General features: G+C 39.5%; 4 protein-coding genes across 9 annotated transcripts; 2 read left to right on the forward strand and 2 right to left on the reverse strand.

The window, feature by feature from the left end:
* Positions 1-34: 34 nt before the first annotated feature.
* On the forward strand, positions 35-2786 carry LOC135146058 (uncharacterized). The gene is made up of 14 exons (XM_064078213.1): positions 35-162; positions 227-444; positions 500-742; positions 801-943; positions 995-1170; positions 1225-1314; positions 1372-1530; positions 1580-1717; positions 1767-1862; positions 1918-2028; positions 2086-2202; positions 2256-2427; positions 2478-2539; positions 2599-2786. The coding sequence occupies exons 4-14, from the start codon at positions 814-816 to the stop codon at positions 2662-2664; spliced, it is 1317 nt and encodes a 438-aa protein (XP_063934283.1). The 5' UTR covers positions 35-162; positions 227-444; positions 500-742; positions 801-813; the 3' UTR covers positions 2665-2786.
* A 3225-nt stretch (positions 2787-6011) lies between these two features.
* Positions 6012-7832, reverse strand: LOC135146057 (transcription initiation factor TFIID subunit 4B-like). Its single transcript, XM_064078211.1, has 11 exons — positions 7762-7832; positions 7596-7701; positions 7381-7530; positions 7165-7325; positions 6957-7063; positions 6804-6909; positions 6666-6749; positions 6547-6613; positions 6366-6492; positions 6237-6307; positions 6012-6185 (listed from the first exon to the last, which is right to left on the reverse strand). Exons 2-11 carry the CDS (start codon positions 7698-7700, stop codon positions 6012-6014), a joined length of 1152 nt encoding a protein of 383 aa, XP_063934281.1. The 5' UTR covers position 7701; positions 7762-7832.
* Positions 7833-8171: 339 nt separating this feature from the next.
* On the forward strand, positions 8172-10349 carry LOC135146060 (endoplasmic reticulum lectin 1-like). The gene is made up of 13 exons (XM_064078220.1): positions 8172-8349; positions 8423-8543; positions 8609-8746; positions 8799-8873; positions 8924-9008; positions 9058-9161; positions 9218-9343; positions 9397-9555; positions 9606-9648; positions 9723-9778; positions 9840-9933; positions 9995-10102; positions 10168-10349. The coding sequence occupies exons 1-13, from the start codon at positions 8240-8242 to the stop codon at positions 10347-10349; spliced, it is 1401 nt and encodes a 466-aa protein (XP_063934290.1). The 5' UTR covers positions 8172-8239.
* Positions 10350-10388: 39 nt separating this feature from the next.
* On the reverse strand, positions 10389-16875 carry LOC135146059 (DNA-directed RNA polymerase III subunit rpc1-like). 6 transcript variants are annotated; one of them, XM_064078218.1, is made up of 38 exons: positions 16772-16875; positions 16606-16660; positions 16406-16538; positions 16196-16345; positions 15979-16104; positions 15849-15926; positions 15632-15797; positions 15504-15570; positions 15253-15451; positions 15140-15188; positions 14986-15083; positions 14791-14931; positions 14567-14725; positions 14368-14508; positions 14236-14305; positions 14066-14184; positions 13841-14014; positions 13584-13779; positions 13349-13535; positions 13248-13288; positions 13126-13182; positions 13011-13067; positions 12788-12945; positions 12579-12734; positions 12412-12527; positions 12281-12354; positions 12098-12223; positions 11966-12046; positions 11808-11906; positions 11686-11753; positions 11458-11619; positions 11284-11397; positions 11105-11222; positions 10977-11049; positions 10825-10924; positions 10661-10773; positions 10535-10602; positions 10389-10480 (listed from the first exon to the last, which is right to left on the reverse strand). In XM_064078218.1, the coding sequence occupies exons 2-38, from the start codon at positions 16644-16646 to the stop codon at positions 10389-10391; spliced, it is 4167 nt and encodes a 1388-aa protein (XP_063934288.1). In that variant the 5' UTR covers positions 16647-16660; positions 16772-16875. The 6 variants fall into 6 exon arrangements, with proteins under 6 accessions (XP_063934288.1, XP_063934287.1, XP_063934286.1 ...); XM_064078217.1 differs by having other exon boundaries at positions 13349-13779; XM_064078216.1 differs by having other exon boundaries at positions 13841-14184.
* Positions 16876-16893: the final 18 nt, after the last annotated feature.

The following is a 16893-nucleotide window of genomic DNA, read 5'->3' on the forward strand; positions in this document are numbered from 1 at the left end:
ATTTTTGCTGAAAGCGTTTTTTAATTTTTTCAATTAGTTTTGGGGAAGTTATGCGAGTTCTGCCTCTACAGCCGCTCTCATTTACCTTCATTGAACTTCACTTGGAAACTTATTATATTGCTACTCGATAAGCACAACTCCGTTTTATCTTCCTCACTAATTGTGTGCATTTTCTTATAATAAACTAGTAAAGTTTGCTGTCACATAACTTTTTATGCCTACACAGATTAACAAAATCAATTCAACACTACTTGAGCTTCTTCACGAGCACTTTACAGACCTTGCTGGGCCCGTTAAGGAGATTCCGGCTGGGGAAGGCGCTCTGAAGGAGGCAAAAATAGCAAGATATTATCTCTCGCAGCTCTTCACCGTCTTTCGCAATTTTCCCAACTCCGTCCCGATCTGCGCCAAGCGCGTCCTTGAGTTGTCAGTCGGCGCTAAAGCGTACAAATAGTTGGTCAATCTCCTTTCTCAGCGACCCACTGCCCTTTTTTCATAGGCTGTTGTGGCGGTCCGACTGGACTTCTGAACTACGCGAGGAGTACCACCGCGTGGCTCTCACGGGTCTCGAGGGCGTGCTTGCTGTCGTGCGTTCTCATCAACAAGTTGATTGGCTCACTCTTCTGGCGGACTTCTCTCTGTCTGTCAACGTGGCAGATACCTGCCAGGATCACAGAATATACTTGACAGTTTCCTTCACGCTGTTTTGTGATTACCTCGCCCTTAGCGCCCCCGTGGACTGGTAAGATCCGCCCTCCCACCAGGCAGGTTTCTTGCTTACGCTCTGCTCTGCATACCAGCCTCGGCCCGCTAATGAAAATTCTGCTTGATATATGGGACGGCACACCGTGGCTGTTCTACGCGCCAGTCTCTTTGCAGTCCACCCCTGCCACGACGCTCTACAACTACGCCCTCGCTAGTTTGCTTCTCTATATGGAAAGAAGTAGGCGTTGGCTTCCCCGATTCGTCTGTTATCTTGTAATAATGTATGTAGCACTAACGTGCCAGGCGCACTGGCGCGTGTTTGAGCAATTCCTCTTCACTTCTTTGCTGCATTCACCCCCGAAAGTGGTCTTCCTCGTGACGAATGCATGGAAGTTACTGGTTGCCAAGTACCTTCAGGCAAATTCGGCTCTACTAAGTGGTCACGTGCACCTTCTACTGCGACTTGTTTGTTATTTAGCTGCTTTGCTTTCATGGCCCTCACCTCAACTTTTTTTCTAGAGAGAGCAACTTCCCTGCGCTTCTGACTTGCTCGTCTTTGTGGAAAGTCTAATTATATATTATCTTCGCTGGCTACCGCTGGAAAAGAAAGTCGTACTATTCACCCGCGAGTGCTAGTAGAAACTGAACGCGCTTCTGGATATGCAGGAAATGCTCTACCGGCCGCCGTATATTCAAGCAAGCAGCGTTGTTCTGCAGGACTACTTTGAGAACTACATTCCATCTCAGCCGTCCCAATCCCAGAACTTCCGTCAATTATTAGGTCCATTCCTCGAATCAACTCTGCAGAACCGTCCAATGAGCTTAGTAAGACAGTCCCGGGGTGTTCTTATTTCTCTGATGGCGTCTTGCTAAGATTCTTCTGAAGCTCCTTGCGAGTCTCCATGCCGTGGAAGGCCAGGGGCTGCTGGCCCTTTCCGCGTGGGGCCCCCCATCCCTGACGGACATCTTGAGCCAATGCGCTGATCTCATTGGCCGATGCAATGACGTGGGCGTTCGTGTTCCCGTTCTATTATTAACTCGTGCTCATTACCGGCTCGCAGCTCCCGCTCTGGACGGCTGCCGTGGACTTGCTATCGTGCTTACTGGAGGCGGGCCGCTTCAGAGGAAGCTTGGACGAGTGGCGGATTTTACTTGAGGTATATTAGCACGCACTGCATATTTCGGGAATGCGTGACCCAATCCCCAGCGAAGGTTCTGAGGGGCTGTCGAGCAGCCAATAAAGTCGATGAAAGGACGGGCGTGCCGACAGCTCGTTTTCTTGTTTCTCTTGCCGTCCTCCCGTTTCCCTCTGTCTTACGAAAAGTACTAGAAATGCGTCTTCCGTAATCTTTTTTTTTTTTGCACTTCCGACGCTGGCAGGACTGTTATACCGAAGTGTCGGGCTTGTTTAAACTTCTCTTCTCGTCTGATAACTGGCAACTCTGGCTCATCACGTGCCTCTCTTTCGAAAAAGTTGCCAAGTTCACGTGCGAGAAGGTTTCGCTTTAAACTAGAATCTGCTGTTTTGTAATTAATATGCGAAAGTGAAGGCGCTGATTCCGCTTCTTGTGCCTGAAGATCAGAAGGAAAAAGTATTGTCACTGGCGTTTCCTGGTGCCAGCGCATCTTCGGTTGAAGTTCACTTTCTTGAAGTGCTCGAGAAAGCAATCGCTCTGCTTATTCCCGTAAAACGTCGCGCTTCACCCATTTGCAACCGGGAAGGTTTCTTGTTTTCTTTAGATTATTTTACTTTTATTGATTAGTGAATACAGAAGTTATAGCCTCGATCAATAAGATTTCTACATTTTTGCAAGTTGTTCCGCGCGAAGATGAAGTTAAGTACTTTTTTAGCAGCAGGAAAGCCAGCACTTAAGATTGTTTACCTTCGCTTAGAGGGCACGGCTGAGACCTCTTTTATCGGATTTGCAGCAAAAGATCAATAAATTCATAAACTGCTAAGCCACAGTGGCGCAAGCTTTCCTTGGAAAAATTTTTTTTTAGTAAAAACTACTAAATCCAATCCGCCTAAATTTGAATCATCTTTCTCTAGTGATCTAGTAAAAGACTATATTTATCAATTGATATCCGATATATTATATTAAGAAATATAACAGCTATTTTATTAGAAAAGTCTAACTTATGAAACATTAAGAGTATCAACTTTAATAAATTTTTTAGCTGCTGCCAAAGTTTTCCAAAATGTTATTTCTAAATTTAACTTTTTATATTATTAGGGAAGCAAAAAAACGATTCGCTTTAGATACATTAGTAAATTGTAACTGGAAACTCAACGAAAAGTTAACATCAATGCTGCATATAAAAAAATAATTATAATAATTGGCAGACAACATATATAAAGAATATATAAATTCCCAAGTCTAAAAACAAACTAGTCAAGAAGTTTTTTCTAACAATATACCAATAGTAGTGTTTATTGATCTCTAAGTTCTATGGTAATTTAAATTTATAGCAACAATTTTATAAACAAAAATAAAAATAATAGCGATATCTAAAAATGCACTAAGACAGGCTAACAGTATGTGCAATTAAGCAGGCTTTCCAACTTCCCTTCTTCCTCGTATTTCTTTTTGTGAATCTTCTTTCAGTTTCTTTAAGTAACATGTAGAAAGTTAAAAAACTTATTATTTGTCATAAACTTTTCGACCTCAAAAATGTCAATTCGAACAGCTAGAAGAGTAAAAAGTTTAAGAGTGTACCATGGATAAGTCTTCTTTTAACTTAACGCAGATATTATATGACGAGTAAAAAAAGTTTTTTAAGTCTCGTTGCCTCCTTTACATTATTAAGGGTCTTATTGAGTTTTGTATAACCAAAAAAGACGTGTATTTTTAAGTCATAATCCAGTTGTCTTGGTTAGTGTTTACCTAAATTTTAACAAAATTACATATAACTATGTAGAATTAACGTCCTTGTACGTTAACCACTTCTAGTTTAGAGGCCACTGTAGTTGGTAAAAAAATTTTACTTCGGGATAATAAAGGGTACTTATATTATTATGCTGGGCTTATATAACAGCTAAAAACATCAGAGTTAAGATTATTATTTATTAACTTAAATTCAGGAAATAAGAGAAAAACTAGTAATAGAGGTATAGTTATAAATGAAGATTGTTTTAAAAAAAAGTGAAACTAGTTGGCTTATACTCTAATTATATAATCAATAATATCCTTCATTCTAAACTTTTAAGTGGAATTTAAAGCTCTCTAAACAAAATAAAAAATAGGGGAAAACATATACTATGACCATAAAAAAAAATGTTGCAGATTTCATCATAAAGCTACTTTTGTGCTTAGTTCCGTCTTTTCTTTCTTTGGGTTAAGAGAGCAGAGCCGTAGGATCTGATTATTTTTTTAAAAAAAAAAAATATAAAAAAGTTGGGGAAAAGAGGGTCTTAGATGTATATGGTCGTTTATAAAAATTAGATTCCCTTGTATTAAGTAGTCTTCTCATATATTACAATATTACATTATTCGAAATCGAAAGCATTACTTGAAACCTTTAATCCTAAGTGACTTTGCTTCTACCGCCGTAGCAACAGACTCGAAGGCGAGGGTGAAGCTTTTTGTTTTTTCGTTCCGCACGTATTTGCTAGTGATGGGGTTTTTTACTTCAAATATTAACATTTTTGCAACCATCAATACAAAAAAATGGAGGTGGATAACAGAGTATATTCTTATTTAGTCTAATATATAAATTAATCTAAATATTATTTGTTATAAATATACGTATTATAGTTTACAAGCGACTTTAAAGATCTGATTGATGAGAAAGAAAAGGAACTTATTCTCCTTAAACAACTTCAGAAAAGTACTAAAGATTTTCTTTATCAGTTTGCTTCGGTTGAGACAAAGTTGCAACATATTAATGATAACTTAAAAAGTAATAACTTTCTATCGTGGCTTTTAATTTTTTATTAAACTTAACACATTATTTGCTTTAGGTTGTACAAAAATTCTTGAAGCTTGGGTTTCAGTTTTTGACACTTCCAAAATTTTAACAGAGGATAGACTTTCAAATAATGCTTCAAATTTAGTTGTCTTACAGAATTAGTTTTTAGATTTCTATAATACTTATTATCTTTAAAGTACACAAAAAGCTTTATTTATGTACTGCGAATAATTTTATTTTGGTTTTCATTCGTCGCCTCTAGTTTGTTGGTACTCAATGTTAATAGCTCGAAAAGCTGCTGTTTTTTTATTAAGTTATTGAGCATTTATAACTTATGGAATAACTAGGCATATAGAAAATTTAGTATAATAATACTATGAACTTCATTAAAACAACATTCACCCTGTTCCTCACTTTTAGTGGCTTCTCTGTTTTTCTTACTAAGTAGTTTCTCTGCGTTTTTCTGCAGTTTATAGCACTCTTACAAGTATCCTTCAGATAAGAGCAGTAGCAAATATCTTTTGCCTACAAGGCTGCTGCTAGGCAATCTCCATCATTAATTCGAGTACTTACTAAAGCTTTTAATTTCCTTACCTGCAGTAATTATTGGATGTCTTTATACACGGTCTAGTAAAGTTTTTAAGAAAATTAACATGCAAAGTCAATTGTAGATATTAATGACTTTTTTTTAAAAACATTTACGTTTTTATAAATATGAAAACCTTGTTGTAAGGGGCCTTTTACAATATTATTTAAAGGAAACCTTGCCAACTTACCAGAATAAAAGGAGTATCATATTTAATAAACTACCTCTAGAAAAAATATCTAAACATTAAAAGAATAGCATTCTACTAACTCGAATAGGTTCCACACTATGGAATAAGTGGGATACAAAAGATTCCTTATTTAAAGTTGTTATTGTACTAAAAAACACATAAACTCTTGTAATGTATTTAAGTCCTTAACGCTAAATCTTAGTTTTTTAACCTTTTAGGAATTTTAGCTAAATAAGAGAATGCCATAAAGAGGTTTTTCTCTCAAAGATTTAGTTAAACACCAGCTCTGAACTAAAAGTGTTGAGATCTGCATTAAAAATTAGCACTAAATTTAATTGTATAGCTTTATAAAGTTTGACTGAATAAATTATGTAACAATGAACCTTTTATAACTTTCTTTTAAGTATCGCAAACACTGCAAGTACTATTTAGCCCTGCATAAGGGAATATAGCTGAAACAACAGTTATAATAACATATCGAAGTTATTAAACGCTAAAATAAACATCTTTCTTAGAAGTAAATTAATCTCAGGCCACAAAAGTTCCTTGATACGTTCTGAAAGTAAAAATTCTATATAATCTAAAGCGCTTACATCGTAATAATATTTTTTTAAAATAGATTTAATGCAGTCGAAGTAAAGCACGATGCAGTAGAAGCGACTTAGCCAAGTCTCTATCCTCTTCAAGGCTCTTAACAAAATCCTTAAGAACAACTCTTCTAAGGCGGCGGGGAGTAAGAGGTGTAGCCAAAGAAGCCTGGCTTGAGGTCCACGTGGCTGGCTGATCCAAGGCGTCCTAGTAGGAGTATATCGGAGATGCCTAAAAAAATTCCAGGAGCTTATGGACCAAATCGCGGAGGTAACTGGCTGAGCTCTTGCTCCCAAACGAGAGCATCGACCGTCTCTTTTTATTAATGTCTAAAAGAAAATGATCAAAGTTCGTTCCAAAAAAAAGCAGTGTTAAAAAAAAGCAAACCTAAAATGCGGGCCATCGCAGTTTGGTTAGCTGCAAGATGCGTATGTTTCATTTCTTCCTCGTCTCTTAATTGCTTCGCTTTCTGACGCAACTGCTGAGCATCGACATCAGAAAGTTTAAGCCGCGACTACATAGCAATGAATCAGTGAAAAAAATTATATACAAAAATAACAAAAGTGACCTTTTCAACTTTTCTAATCATCTCACGCTCTTCATCTTGTTTTTTGTCGAATACAATTTTATCTAATCTACCGTAAGAATGCTTCAAAGTTAAAAAAATGGTACGCAAAACTTTTGTACTTTTTAAAAAGTTGTAGTCGCTTCTTAAAATCTTGAGTGGTGTACGTGCCTTGTCCCGGCCGAATGGATTCTAATCGGTGATTGCTAAATAAATAAATAAAAAATTAAAAACAAAAAATTTTAAAAAAAAAAATGCACCAGTTTAAAAACATCTTCTCTATCATACTACGAAGTTTCTGTTGAAGAGCAACAGAAAGCAGAAAGCAGCATTCCACTGAAACATTCTTGATTCCGTTCCTTTTAGCTTCTTTAAAGTTGAAATTATATTAATAATTTAAAAAAAAAAAATACCAAGATCAGCGACTTTTAACTTTAACGTTTCAAAATGTAAAAATTGGATCTCCTCTTTTTCAAGATCTTGATAACTAGGGCCGCCACCCTCGCGCTTCAAATCTTCTCTAGATATACAAATAAATAATAAATAAAGCTTAAAAAATAAAATATAAAAAATTATTAATAATTTATGTAAAATTTAAAAAAAAATAAAAAAAAGAGATACGAAATAAGATCCGATCCTAAATTACGATCAGGATCAGGGACGCTATACGTGGCCGGCTGATTTAGATTAAAAGAATGTTTGGAGTCATCAAAAGTGGGACGAACTGTGTCAAAGCGAGTTTGTAGAAGTTGACTTTGGGATCTTCCAAGAGTCTTTGAATGCTTAAAAAGAAACTTTAAAGAGGAAGTTTGTACAAAAGATACATTAAAACACAACCTGATCTATGAAACTCCTCAAATCTTTTTCTTTTTTTAGTTCCTCTTCTAAAACTTTGGTGTTGGCATCACTGGTAGGCAAGCCCTTGTAAAAGTTCTGTTTCAGTTTGCACTTTTTGAGTTCTTGAAGCTCAAGTTTGATAACTAAATTCTATAAGTACACCCAATAAGTATTCGGTAAAGAGAAGTTAAAGTTAATAATAGATTTTATTTTACTATGTAATTGTGACAATGTCGTTTCATTAAATAATTTATGTCAGAATTAAGAGAAAAATTATATTTCGCTAGACTCTCAGAAACCATTCCAAGTCCACACGCCATTCTAAAATTTATTTACACTTTAAGTTTTTAGATAGAAAAAATATTAAAAATCATGAGTTACCATAAGAAACTTAAAGAGATGACTAACGGTAGAATAAAGATCATGTTTTTCGCCAATTTTCCCTAAAAAACGCAGACAAAACAATTTAATCATGCCTTGAACTCTAGAGTGCTCTTGCGATACTTTATTATATTCTAATTGTTGCTGTTCTGTTAGGAAAGATTCCATTTTTAATAATAATAAATAATATATTTAAAGATCTTTAACAACATTAAGTATTTGCTAAAATTTTTGTTGCGACGGAAAAGATACGCGACAGTTTTACTTTAGTGATATTCAAAATCATTGACACGCTCGCTTGTTGGAAGTTGTCAAGACGCACTTTACTATTTGCCTTAAGTTCCTGTTGGTTCGTTATCTTGGCTTTCAAATGGACTCCCTTTCACGTCTTCTCCTTTTATTTTTTTTTTCTATTCCCTCTGAAAAAGGTTCGTGTCAAAAATCCTTTACTAAAAGTTTAGAAAACTATGAAAAATATATGGAAGAGGGAACAACTAAAGCCACCGAAAGCCTTTTAGAGAATTTAAACACTGTATACAAATTTAAATGGTTAGAAAACGACCTTGCCCATCTAGAGCAGTTCGACAGGCAATTCTCTTATCTTCAATCCTTAGAATTTAAAAATAAAAGATAAACTAAGCTATTTTATAAACTGTGATAGATCTCATACTTTTACCATTGTAAAGGAATATCCCGAAGATCCTCTTACTTCTTCGTTTAAACATTCAGGGCCAGAAATAACCTGCTACAGTCAAAAATATACTAGAGAAAACTTTATAGGCGTAAAAAAAATATATTTTTGACCTAAAATAATTCTTATATTTATACTTATACTCCAACTCGTTAGGATTATACTGACTTTCCTTCGCCCAAGGATCTGCTTAAACCTTTACGGAACTTCTGCTTTACACAGCAAACTCGTTTTTGGTTTTATGAAATATGCTTTAACTCTCACGTAACCCAGTATTATCCAGCTAGTAAAGCAGTAATATTTTTATTTAAAACTTTAGTTATATGAATAAATTAAATCCCTACAGAATAGAGAGAAAGTGAGCAATAATTTAGGGATTTATGCTGAAAATAATGAAATTGTGCCGGAGAATGTCGACCAGGTTTTTCCTTAGTTTCTTTTATGTGCTTTCCGCTGTGATCACTCTTGCAGATTCCCACGTTTGAGTACGGCAAAACCCACGAAGTGCCTTACTATTCACAATTTTATGAAAATGGTACCTTCTGCAACTTGACTGGTTATTTTGTGTTCACATTATTGCCGTTACTCTGAATTTAATTTTACAGGATTGCCTCGCAGCATCGAACTAAAGTTTGTTTGCAATGATCTAAGTGCAGACACGCTCTTGTTCATGCGGGAGCTCAGAGAGATTTCCACCTGCCATTATGAGGTAAAAAGTTTTTTTAACGAACTCCTTATAGAATTGTTTATAAAATTGCTTTGTAGTTTGTGGTTGAAACTAGTCTCCTTTGCAAGAATCGCCACTACACGTCAGTCGGAAGCAAAATCCGAACTATTAGTTGCTTGGCTAACCCTCCTGAAGCGCTTAGTAAGTTACTGGCCTATGATAAGGTACACTCGCGCTTCTTTACATGGGGTGGCTTCTTCTGGAGTGATCCTTGAAGGAACGTACGCCGATGCACTACGACAATTGGGGACGGCCAAGCAATTTGGCTCACTTATTTGACAAAGCCACTGACGAAGGCATCGTGGAAGAGGAGATGCACGAGCGCCAAGGAAAAGGCGGAGATGCTGATTCTTCTACTGAAAGCATAGATTCTGATGTTCTATTTTTTTGAAATTCTTTTGGAAGCTTTCTTACTATACTTTTTAGGACTCGGATAAGGAGAAGTACTCATTGTTTTCTAGTTTGTATTGTAAGTTAAAGATCTTTCCGTATAGTATGTTTTTATTTTTTTAAAATTCTAATTATCACTGCACTGCCGGAAAGATGCCAATTCTAATAAAAAAAGAGAAATTTCTAAAGATTATTCGTGTCTTCAGGCGGTATCCCATTTTTATTTTTTTTTTGCCGAAACAGTAGTAGTGTGCCTGTGGCTCGCAACAGAAAAACGAGGAATGGGCATTTTTATTTTGCCTCAACATGTTTGTGGCTCAGATGTTTAGGGAAGTGACGCGATTCTCGCCGAGCGTCATACTCGGTTCGTAGTTTCTTGATCCCTTCTCAACACTTCTAAGTGTCCTATGAAACTCACCTGTTAGGCGAGTGGCACCCGGACGCCCACCAAGCCTGGGTGGACAGCTTGCCGAACTCACAGCGGGCTCAACTTGCTGGGCCCAATCACGCGACTCTGCTTTACTCTTCCGGCGGTCCTTGCCTTCTTTTTTTTCTTTTCTTTTAACACTCTGTTACTCTTCAGTTGCGCCCTCCACAGACTTCTGCGACGCTTCGCGGGAGAAGCGCAGAGTTGTGGTGCGGCTGGAGTGTGTAAACCACCACGATCGATACAGCCAATACGCACAGTATATGGAGAAGCCTACTTGCGTTTATTATCTAACCATTAAATCACCAATGGCCTGTGACTATCTTGAGCAAGTAAGAAATGCCGCCAGTTAAGCAGCCCGTGTGCTTTTTTGGTCCGAAGATTGTCTGATTTTAGTGAGGGAGATGGAGGGAAGGCACATCAAATAATAAAGGCCTCGACGGGAAAACTGGTTTTTCGTATTCCTTCAAGAGTTTGAACAGGCCTGCTTAGCGTTGGCTGTAAACCGTACAAAGCGATGCATGTCAAGCATATGAACCAGTGCCGATGTTCATGGGCATCCCCAGTATGATGCATTCGCTCACGCCATTGAGGGGGTCGGTCATCCTAAGATGGGCAAATCGAGTCATGAAAGGAACACAAGCCTGATTGGCAGAGCAGGTACCCATGACGTGCACAGTCGAAAAGAACATCGCTGGTGCGCTCGAAGGAGGCGAGCATCAGAACGCTGTCCTTCATTTTGCCTATACCGAAGCGTGTGATGCCGAGGACTTTACCCTTTGGCCGCATGAGAACCGCATGATCAAGGGCGGGGCATGTTACTCTCACCTTGCAGGTCATCAGGTCGGCCAGTAGCATGGTATGCCGGGTATCAATCTGCATGCCATGCTCAGACATGGTGTACTGGATCTGGTCGATGATGGTCGCTCTAAAAGTGGTCATCCTCAGTTTGCCATAAACTTTCACTTAATTCTTTTCACCTTGCACATTCGATTCCCATAACGTCCACCATCTCCATGATGTGGTTCGTCTCAGTCTGCAGCCCGTTAACACCTTGGCGTGTGGGCTTTCTAGCTTACATAAGAAAACAAGTAATAAGAGTAATAACCTCGTGTGGTCATGACTCTCCTCAAGCCGACCCCTTCTGCTAGCAGATTATACCGAGGAAGGGCGCTGGAAGCAGAGCCTCTGTCGTTGATTACCGCCCTAGATATGCTAGGAATGCCCTGATTACTTACAATTAGCTTGGGAGCGGCTTAGTAGCGTGGGAAGTCGAAGAACACTTGCCGCTATCACTACATGCGGAAGCCTCCTTTTTAGTGACTGCAGTCGATAAAGCAAGTTCGACTCGGAAGTCGGCACATACACCTTAATCAGATCGTTCTGAGAGGGCTGGACATCCTATTGGAGCACAGGCGGATGTCATAATAGTGACGATTAGAATTGAGCAGTAGAAAATACCACCTGAGCGCTCAACTTTAGCTTCGAGGAACTGGAAAGCAGTGAATCCATTACAGTGTTGACCGTAACTTCAAGCTTCAACAACTCAATTCTTGCCATGTCAAGCTTGATAGTAATGTAGCAGACGTCGCAGTGGATGACCTCCTGAATGTACTGAGAGACCTATGAACACAGCAGTGCAATCAGATCTTATCAATAGCAAGCATGGCATGTGTAGTGGCCACTCACATCCTTTAAGAAAGTAACTTCAATTTTCCCCTTGACAGCGCGGGCAAACCCCACAGATTCGCCGTTTACTATTTATGATTACCAAAGAGTTGCATATCGCGAGGCTTAAGACCTGAAACTACCGAGCTCGGCTGTAATGATCGGCGTGTGAATATTTCTGGTTGCGTTGATTATTTCCTTAATACGAGGAACACCCAGAGTAATGTTCATGCTAGCGACACCTGAGCAAGGGCGGAGGTAAGAAGGTAGTTACTTAGAAAGAGGGACACTTCTAGGTAACCGGCAAAATGAAAGGTTTTTAAAGTCATTTGTGTTCCGGGCTCCCCAATGCTTTGAGCGGCCAGTGCTCCAACGGCAGTACCTGCCATGGACACCGTAAAAAAAATTAAAAAGAAGAAAAAACTCCGCAGACCGGGTTCCATTTTGGACCGTTCATACTTTTGAGCACAAATTTTGAAGAATTCTGCAAGATGAGGCCCAGTAATCCTTTTTGTTTGTTCAATTAGGCGAAGGCGCGTTCTCTGCTGTTTGCTATTATCTAGTGCAGAATGAAATGGCTGTACCCTGCCAGCGAAAGGAGACAGTTTAATGTTACGCATTTTCATAGCCTGCTCAGTGAGAGCATGAATCTTCTGGATTTTTCTATGAAGAAAGGCCCGCATATTGTTCCTCAAAATAGAATAAGATCTTTTCTTAATATGAATCTTGTTTAGTTAGTGCCAATACTTAAAAAGAGGATTGCAAGACTCCAATAGGGGAGAGTTAATATATTGGTTCATTAGAGCAGTTAACTCGCTAGAGGAGAGGCCACGCGAGATGTTATCCTTTCTGCGAGTTTTATACTATACACATGCATAAATGGCTTGACCTTTAAGTTTGATAGCCACTAATACCTTCGCATGCATGTAAACCCGTTGAAAGTCGCAGGGTTGGTCTTTTCCCTCCATATTGGCTGGATCAAGTCCATCGTCTCCGTATTTAAACTGAACAACTTCGCCGAGGCTATTACGCACAGAGTTGTCGTACATAACGCAAAGGTCTTCTAAAGCCTATAGAGGGTGCATAGCGTCAAAGTCACAGAGCAGCAACGATTATGGGGCACTTTAGTTAATCGGCGTTGCATATACCCCGTTTCCGCAGTTTTGACGGCTGTATCTACAAGACCCTCTCGCCCACCCATAGTGTGAAAGAAAAACTCTGTGGGCGTTAACCCAGAAAAAAAACTGTTTTCAACGAACCCTTTAGCTGCAGGTGCTTTGGCTATAAAAGTATGAGGAAAGCAATGTATACTAACTACTATAAAGCCCCAAAAAACCCAATCTTACAGTGTCTATGAAAATGTGGTAGCGAACGGTCTTCAAACCCATTAGGTATTCGCGTACCTAAGCATTGTGAGGAATAGATAAGATGAGAAAGCAAATAAGGCTGAATGAAGATTGCCGTTGACGGTTTGCTGTCCAACGCAGGCGATCATCTGCGAAATGTTAATGTCCGAACCTTCAAGCATATAGTTTACAAAAGGTAACACAAATTTTAAGCCTTCGTTAAATATCAATAGACACCTTTAGAGCCGCAAAGCGCCATCAACATGGGAGCGTTGTACCTCGCCACCAAAACAAGATCACAAAAAGCGATAAAGAAACTGCTTTGCATGGGTGGCTACCGGGGGAGCTCAGTAAGGCAAACGTCACCAGCATCTTTTCGGATGGCCGAGAGCGTGCCGTTTAACTTAGCTTCCAGGGATTCCAACTCGTTTAGACCAGGTTGGAGGTTCAACTTTTTTTCTTGGTAGTCCTTAATATAACGATTGCACTTTTCGTAGCCTCTTCTTACCAGGTTCTCTTTAAATGCTGATATGCACTTATAACATAATACTAATGTGCCCATCGAAAACGAACCAAACAAGCGTTTGCCTGGAATGACGTCTGACACACCAATGGAAAAGCCTCTACTGCCTAAGAAGCGAGAGCACAGTCTAGCCAATCGGCTCATCCTATCTGCGCAGACATCGACGCCATAGTCACGTAGAAGAATATGGAAAACGCTAGACTTGCTTCCGCCCACCAATGTTTTATCCATTACACCGCACAAGAGCTGAATAGTAACACATGATAAAAGAGACGGGGATCGCCCGCCAGCGTAACTAGATGTAGACCTCACTATTCCTTATTATCGCAAAGCTATCTCTTGGACACATGAACCGTCTGCTGCCCTGTTTCTGGCCCGACTTTGTCCTGCCTTGCGCCTTCAAGTTGACTAACACATGACAGTTTTTATTGGGCTTCAGCCAGCAATCGAATATCTGCTTTCCTGTCCACAGCACGATGGGCTTTAACAAAGGAATTAGGTGAGAGTCGCAAGGAGGTGTGGAGTCATAAACTTTTAAAATAGTCGGTGGAGGTAAATCGATAGTGTAGTCGCCTCCGCTGAAATAGAAGCAAAGTTGTGTAAATTGCGAGCGGTCGAAAAAGACGTCCTTCCGGCTCAAAAAATAAGAGGCTGCAAAAAAAAAGATAATATCGATATACAATCCCAGAGGCCCGAAAAAACCAGTAATAAAGTCCTGAATGGCAGCAATAACGGGCTCTCCGTTCCTCGGGGTAATTAGATTATGTTTAGTCTGAACATAATAATTAGTATGTCACCTGATGGCAAATTTACTTAAACCAATAAGAACGTCACCGCCATAAGAGTCAGGGCCTCAGCCCTTGCCTCTTCGGTCTGTGGAACGTGCAAATTCATCTCATCTCCATCAAAGTCGGCATTGTACGGGCCGCACACGCACTCATTGAACCGAAATGTTTTGCCAGGCATTACACGTGCCTGCATTAACATTGAAAGTGAAAAGCCAGGGAACACCCATCCAATCAGGGGCACGCACAAAATGCGCCATGATGGACAAACGGTGCAGGGAAGGCTGACGATTGAAGAGGACAACATCGCCATCGACCACGTGCCTCTCCACCACCATCCCGCATTCCAAGGCATCTGCGATTTTCATGCGTTGCAGACGCGACGTAGCCAAGTAATAGCTACGATCCTACAGCCAATACCAGCACAGTGAGGCTGCCCTTAAACCGCACAAGCAGCAACAGAACAACAAACTTTATGTTTAGAAAGCACACGATTGGCTCCTGGGTGAATGTCTTGGCCATTGATAATCATCTGTTTCAACTCTTCCATGTTGTGGGCCGTCACGCGCATGGGAAACGATAACACTTTGGCTACCTTCACAGGAACTGCCACCTGCAACACGAATAAACCCGCAGAAAGGTCAAGGAGGACACTCTTAAGCGTTACCTCGTCGATCCGTATATTCGGGTCGGGCGAAATAACAGTTCTCGCGGTGAATTCAGCTCGCTTTCCTAACAAATTCCCTCGGAACCGGCCAGTCTTTCCTGCAGAAACTCAACTATAAAATGCGTGTCGCTGACTGCACGTGGCAAACACCAACCTTTCAGACGGGTACTGAGAGCCCTGATTGGCTTCTGGTTAGGTTGAGTCTGCGGGCAGCAGAACGCCGGTTATAGGAGACGAAACGGCATATGAGTGGCTGCTTCAGTGTACCCTAGAAAGGCCGGAAATCTCGCCCATGAAGTAGATGGCGGTAGTGTACTGCAAATGGTCCCACTCCTGCATAATCGCCGCGAGGTTATGACCACGTGCTATCATCTGCTTCAGCCGCGAGTTGATATCGATAATCTCTCTCATAGTGATAGTCAGATCATCCTCGTTACTGCCCCCGAGAGCACTCGGAATCGAAGGCCTAAAAAAAATTAGTAAAAAGATTGAAAATAAAATAGTAAAAAAGATCTCACCTGATACACAGAGGAGGGACTGAAATGTAATTTAATAAAAACATTTCTGGAGAGCATCTTTTTGCATCTGAAGATAAAAAAAATTTAGCCCTACCAGTAAAAACGATAAAAAGCGAAGCAGTAGAAACCCAAAAGCAACAACTCGTAATCATCGTTTGAAATGTTTTGAAAAAGTTCTCTACACCGCAGAGGATTGATAAGTTCGGGAGTTCGGCCAAGCAAAGTCTTCAAGTCCGAAACTGACTGGCCCGATTCCAAAAGAAGCAGCGCGCCCTTTTCGCCTTTCTGCGTGTGCTTTAAGAACATCAATAGTTAACATATATAAAAAAGAGCAATAAAAAAAACTTTTTCATGGACAAATTTCCAAGGGGACACCCTTTTTACTTTTCCGTTAGGAGAATTGCAATAAGGGCAAGTAGTGACCTTAAATTAGAATGGCTACATAGATAATTTGTTACTGATTTTTGTTGGAAACCTTCAAGCAAAGAGCTAACAGCTTTTTGAAAAATTCCTTCTTAAGTAACATGTCGATATTTTTGTCTCTGAAGCGTCTAATGTGTTGCATCTTCTGATCTTGAGGTAATAACACGCGGCTACAGACCTCGTGGATCACGTTTAAATAGAAAATAAGCGCCTTTTACTAAGTAGCAGAGCGTTTGAATAATAATAAAAGAAGATGCAGAATATTTTACTTTGCAGATGCACTGCAGGATCTTGAAAATAAACGAAGCATAACCGATATGATACACCGGCAACTCAAGTTCCACATGACCAAAATGACCAGGACAGTCACGAAGATTTGCACCACACGTTTCGCAGTCAATGGTCCTGTCACAAACGCCCTTATACCAAAAAATATATGTTTATTAAAAGGTTAAGATTCACCGAATGTTAAGAATAACCATCTTCCTGTCCAACACACCAAATTTTAAAGGGCTTCTATCAGAAGGGCTGAAAAGTTGGGAATTAACTAGTCGTACATGAGAAAGTTTAGCCATGTCTACATGGTCGAAAACACCAAAGTCAATTCCGCAACTAGTGAGTAACACAAATAATTTAAAAACCGAAAGTTTACCGACATAAAAATAAAAATTACAACTACATTTTTACGGGTTGCGTGTTGGTGTAGACTTGTTCCTTCATTTGCTATTCAGCTGCTATTATTAATAATAAATATGTAGCAAATACAAATATAATAAATAAACCCACTACAATTGGAGTAATATACAGTTTTACAATATCGCGCCCTCAAAGGTTTATTTACTTACTATTCGCAAAAAGACGAGGAAGCTAATATTCTTGTTTGTTGCTTTTAAGTACGATACTGTGCTTCTAAGGCTAGTTTGCTATATAAGCGTTTCCTTGATACTGTTTCAATTCGTAACTCTAA

The sequence above is a fragment of the Zophobas morio genome, unplaced genomic scaffold (genome assembly GCF_036711695.1).
Source record: "Zophobas morio isolate AGI-343-1 ecotype UQ-CSIRO unplaced genomic scaffold, CSIRO_AGI_Zmor_V1 ptg000207l, whole genome shotgun sequence".
Classification (NCBI taxonomy): Eukaryota; Metazoa; Arthropoda; class Insecta; order Coleoptera; family Tenebrionidae; genus Zophobas; species Zophobas morio.

Excerpts from the sequence above, each read along its gene's own strand:
- LOC135146058 (XM_064078213.1), top strand. The coding sequence starts at position 814 with ATGAAAATTCTGCTTGATATATGGGACGGCACACCGTGGCTGTTCTAC. Across the intron at positions 2,029-2,085 it reads TTCCCTCTGTCTTACGAAAA|GACTGTTATACCGAAGTGTC; the intron begins GTACTAGAAATG and ends CGACGCTGGCAG. Across the intron at positions 2,203-2,255 it reads CCAAGTTCACGTGCGAGAAG|GCGCTGATTCCGCTTCTTGT; the intron begins GTTTCGCTTTAA and ends GCGAAAGTGAAG.
- LOC135146057 (XM_064078211.1), bottom strand. The coding sequence starts at position 7,700 with ATGGCGTGTGGACTTGGAATGGTTTCTGAGAGTCTAGCGAAATATAAT. Across the intron at positions 7,531-7,595 it reads GACATTGTCACAATTACATA|AATTTAGTTATCAAACTTGA; the intron begins GTAAAATAAAAT and ends GTGTACTTATAG. Across the intron at positions 7,064-7,164 it reads TTAGGATCGGATCTTATTTC|AGAAGATTTGAAGCGCGAGG; the intron begins GTATCTCTTTTT and ends TTGTATATCTAG.
- LOC135146060 (XM_064078220.1), top strand. The coding sequence starts at position 8,240 with ATGGAAGAGGGAACAACTAAAGCCACCGAAAGCCTTTTAGAGAATTTA. Across the intron at positions 8,874-8,923 it reads TGCCGGAGAATGTCGACCAG|ATTCCCACGTTTGAGTACGG; the intron begins GTTTTTCCTTAG and ends TCACTCTTGCAG. Across the intron at positions 9,556-9,605 it reads CTGAAAGCATAGATTCTGAT|GACTCGGATAAGGAGAAGTA; the intron begins GTTCTATTTTTT and ends TATACTTTTTAG.
- LOC135146059 (XM_064078214.1), bottom strand. The coding sequence starts at position 16,646 with ATGAAGGAACAAGTCTACACCAACACGCAACCCGTAAAAAT. Across the intron at positions 14,185-14,235 it reads CATTCAGGACTTTATTACTG|CCTCTTATTTTTTGAGCCGG; the intron begins GTTTTTTCGGGC and ends TTTTTTTTGCAG. Across the intron at positions 12,355-12,411 it reads TCTTGCAATCCTCTTTTTAA|GAACAATATGCGGGCCTTTC; the intron begins GTATTGGCACTA and ends TTCTATTTTGAG.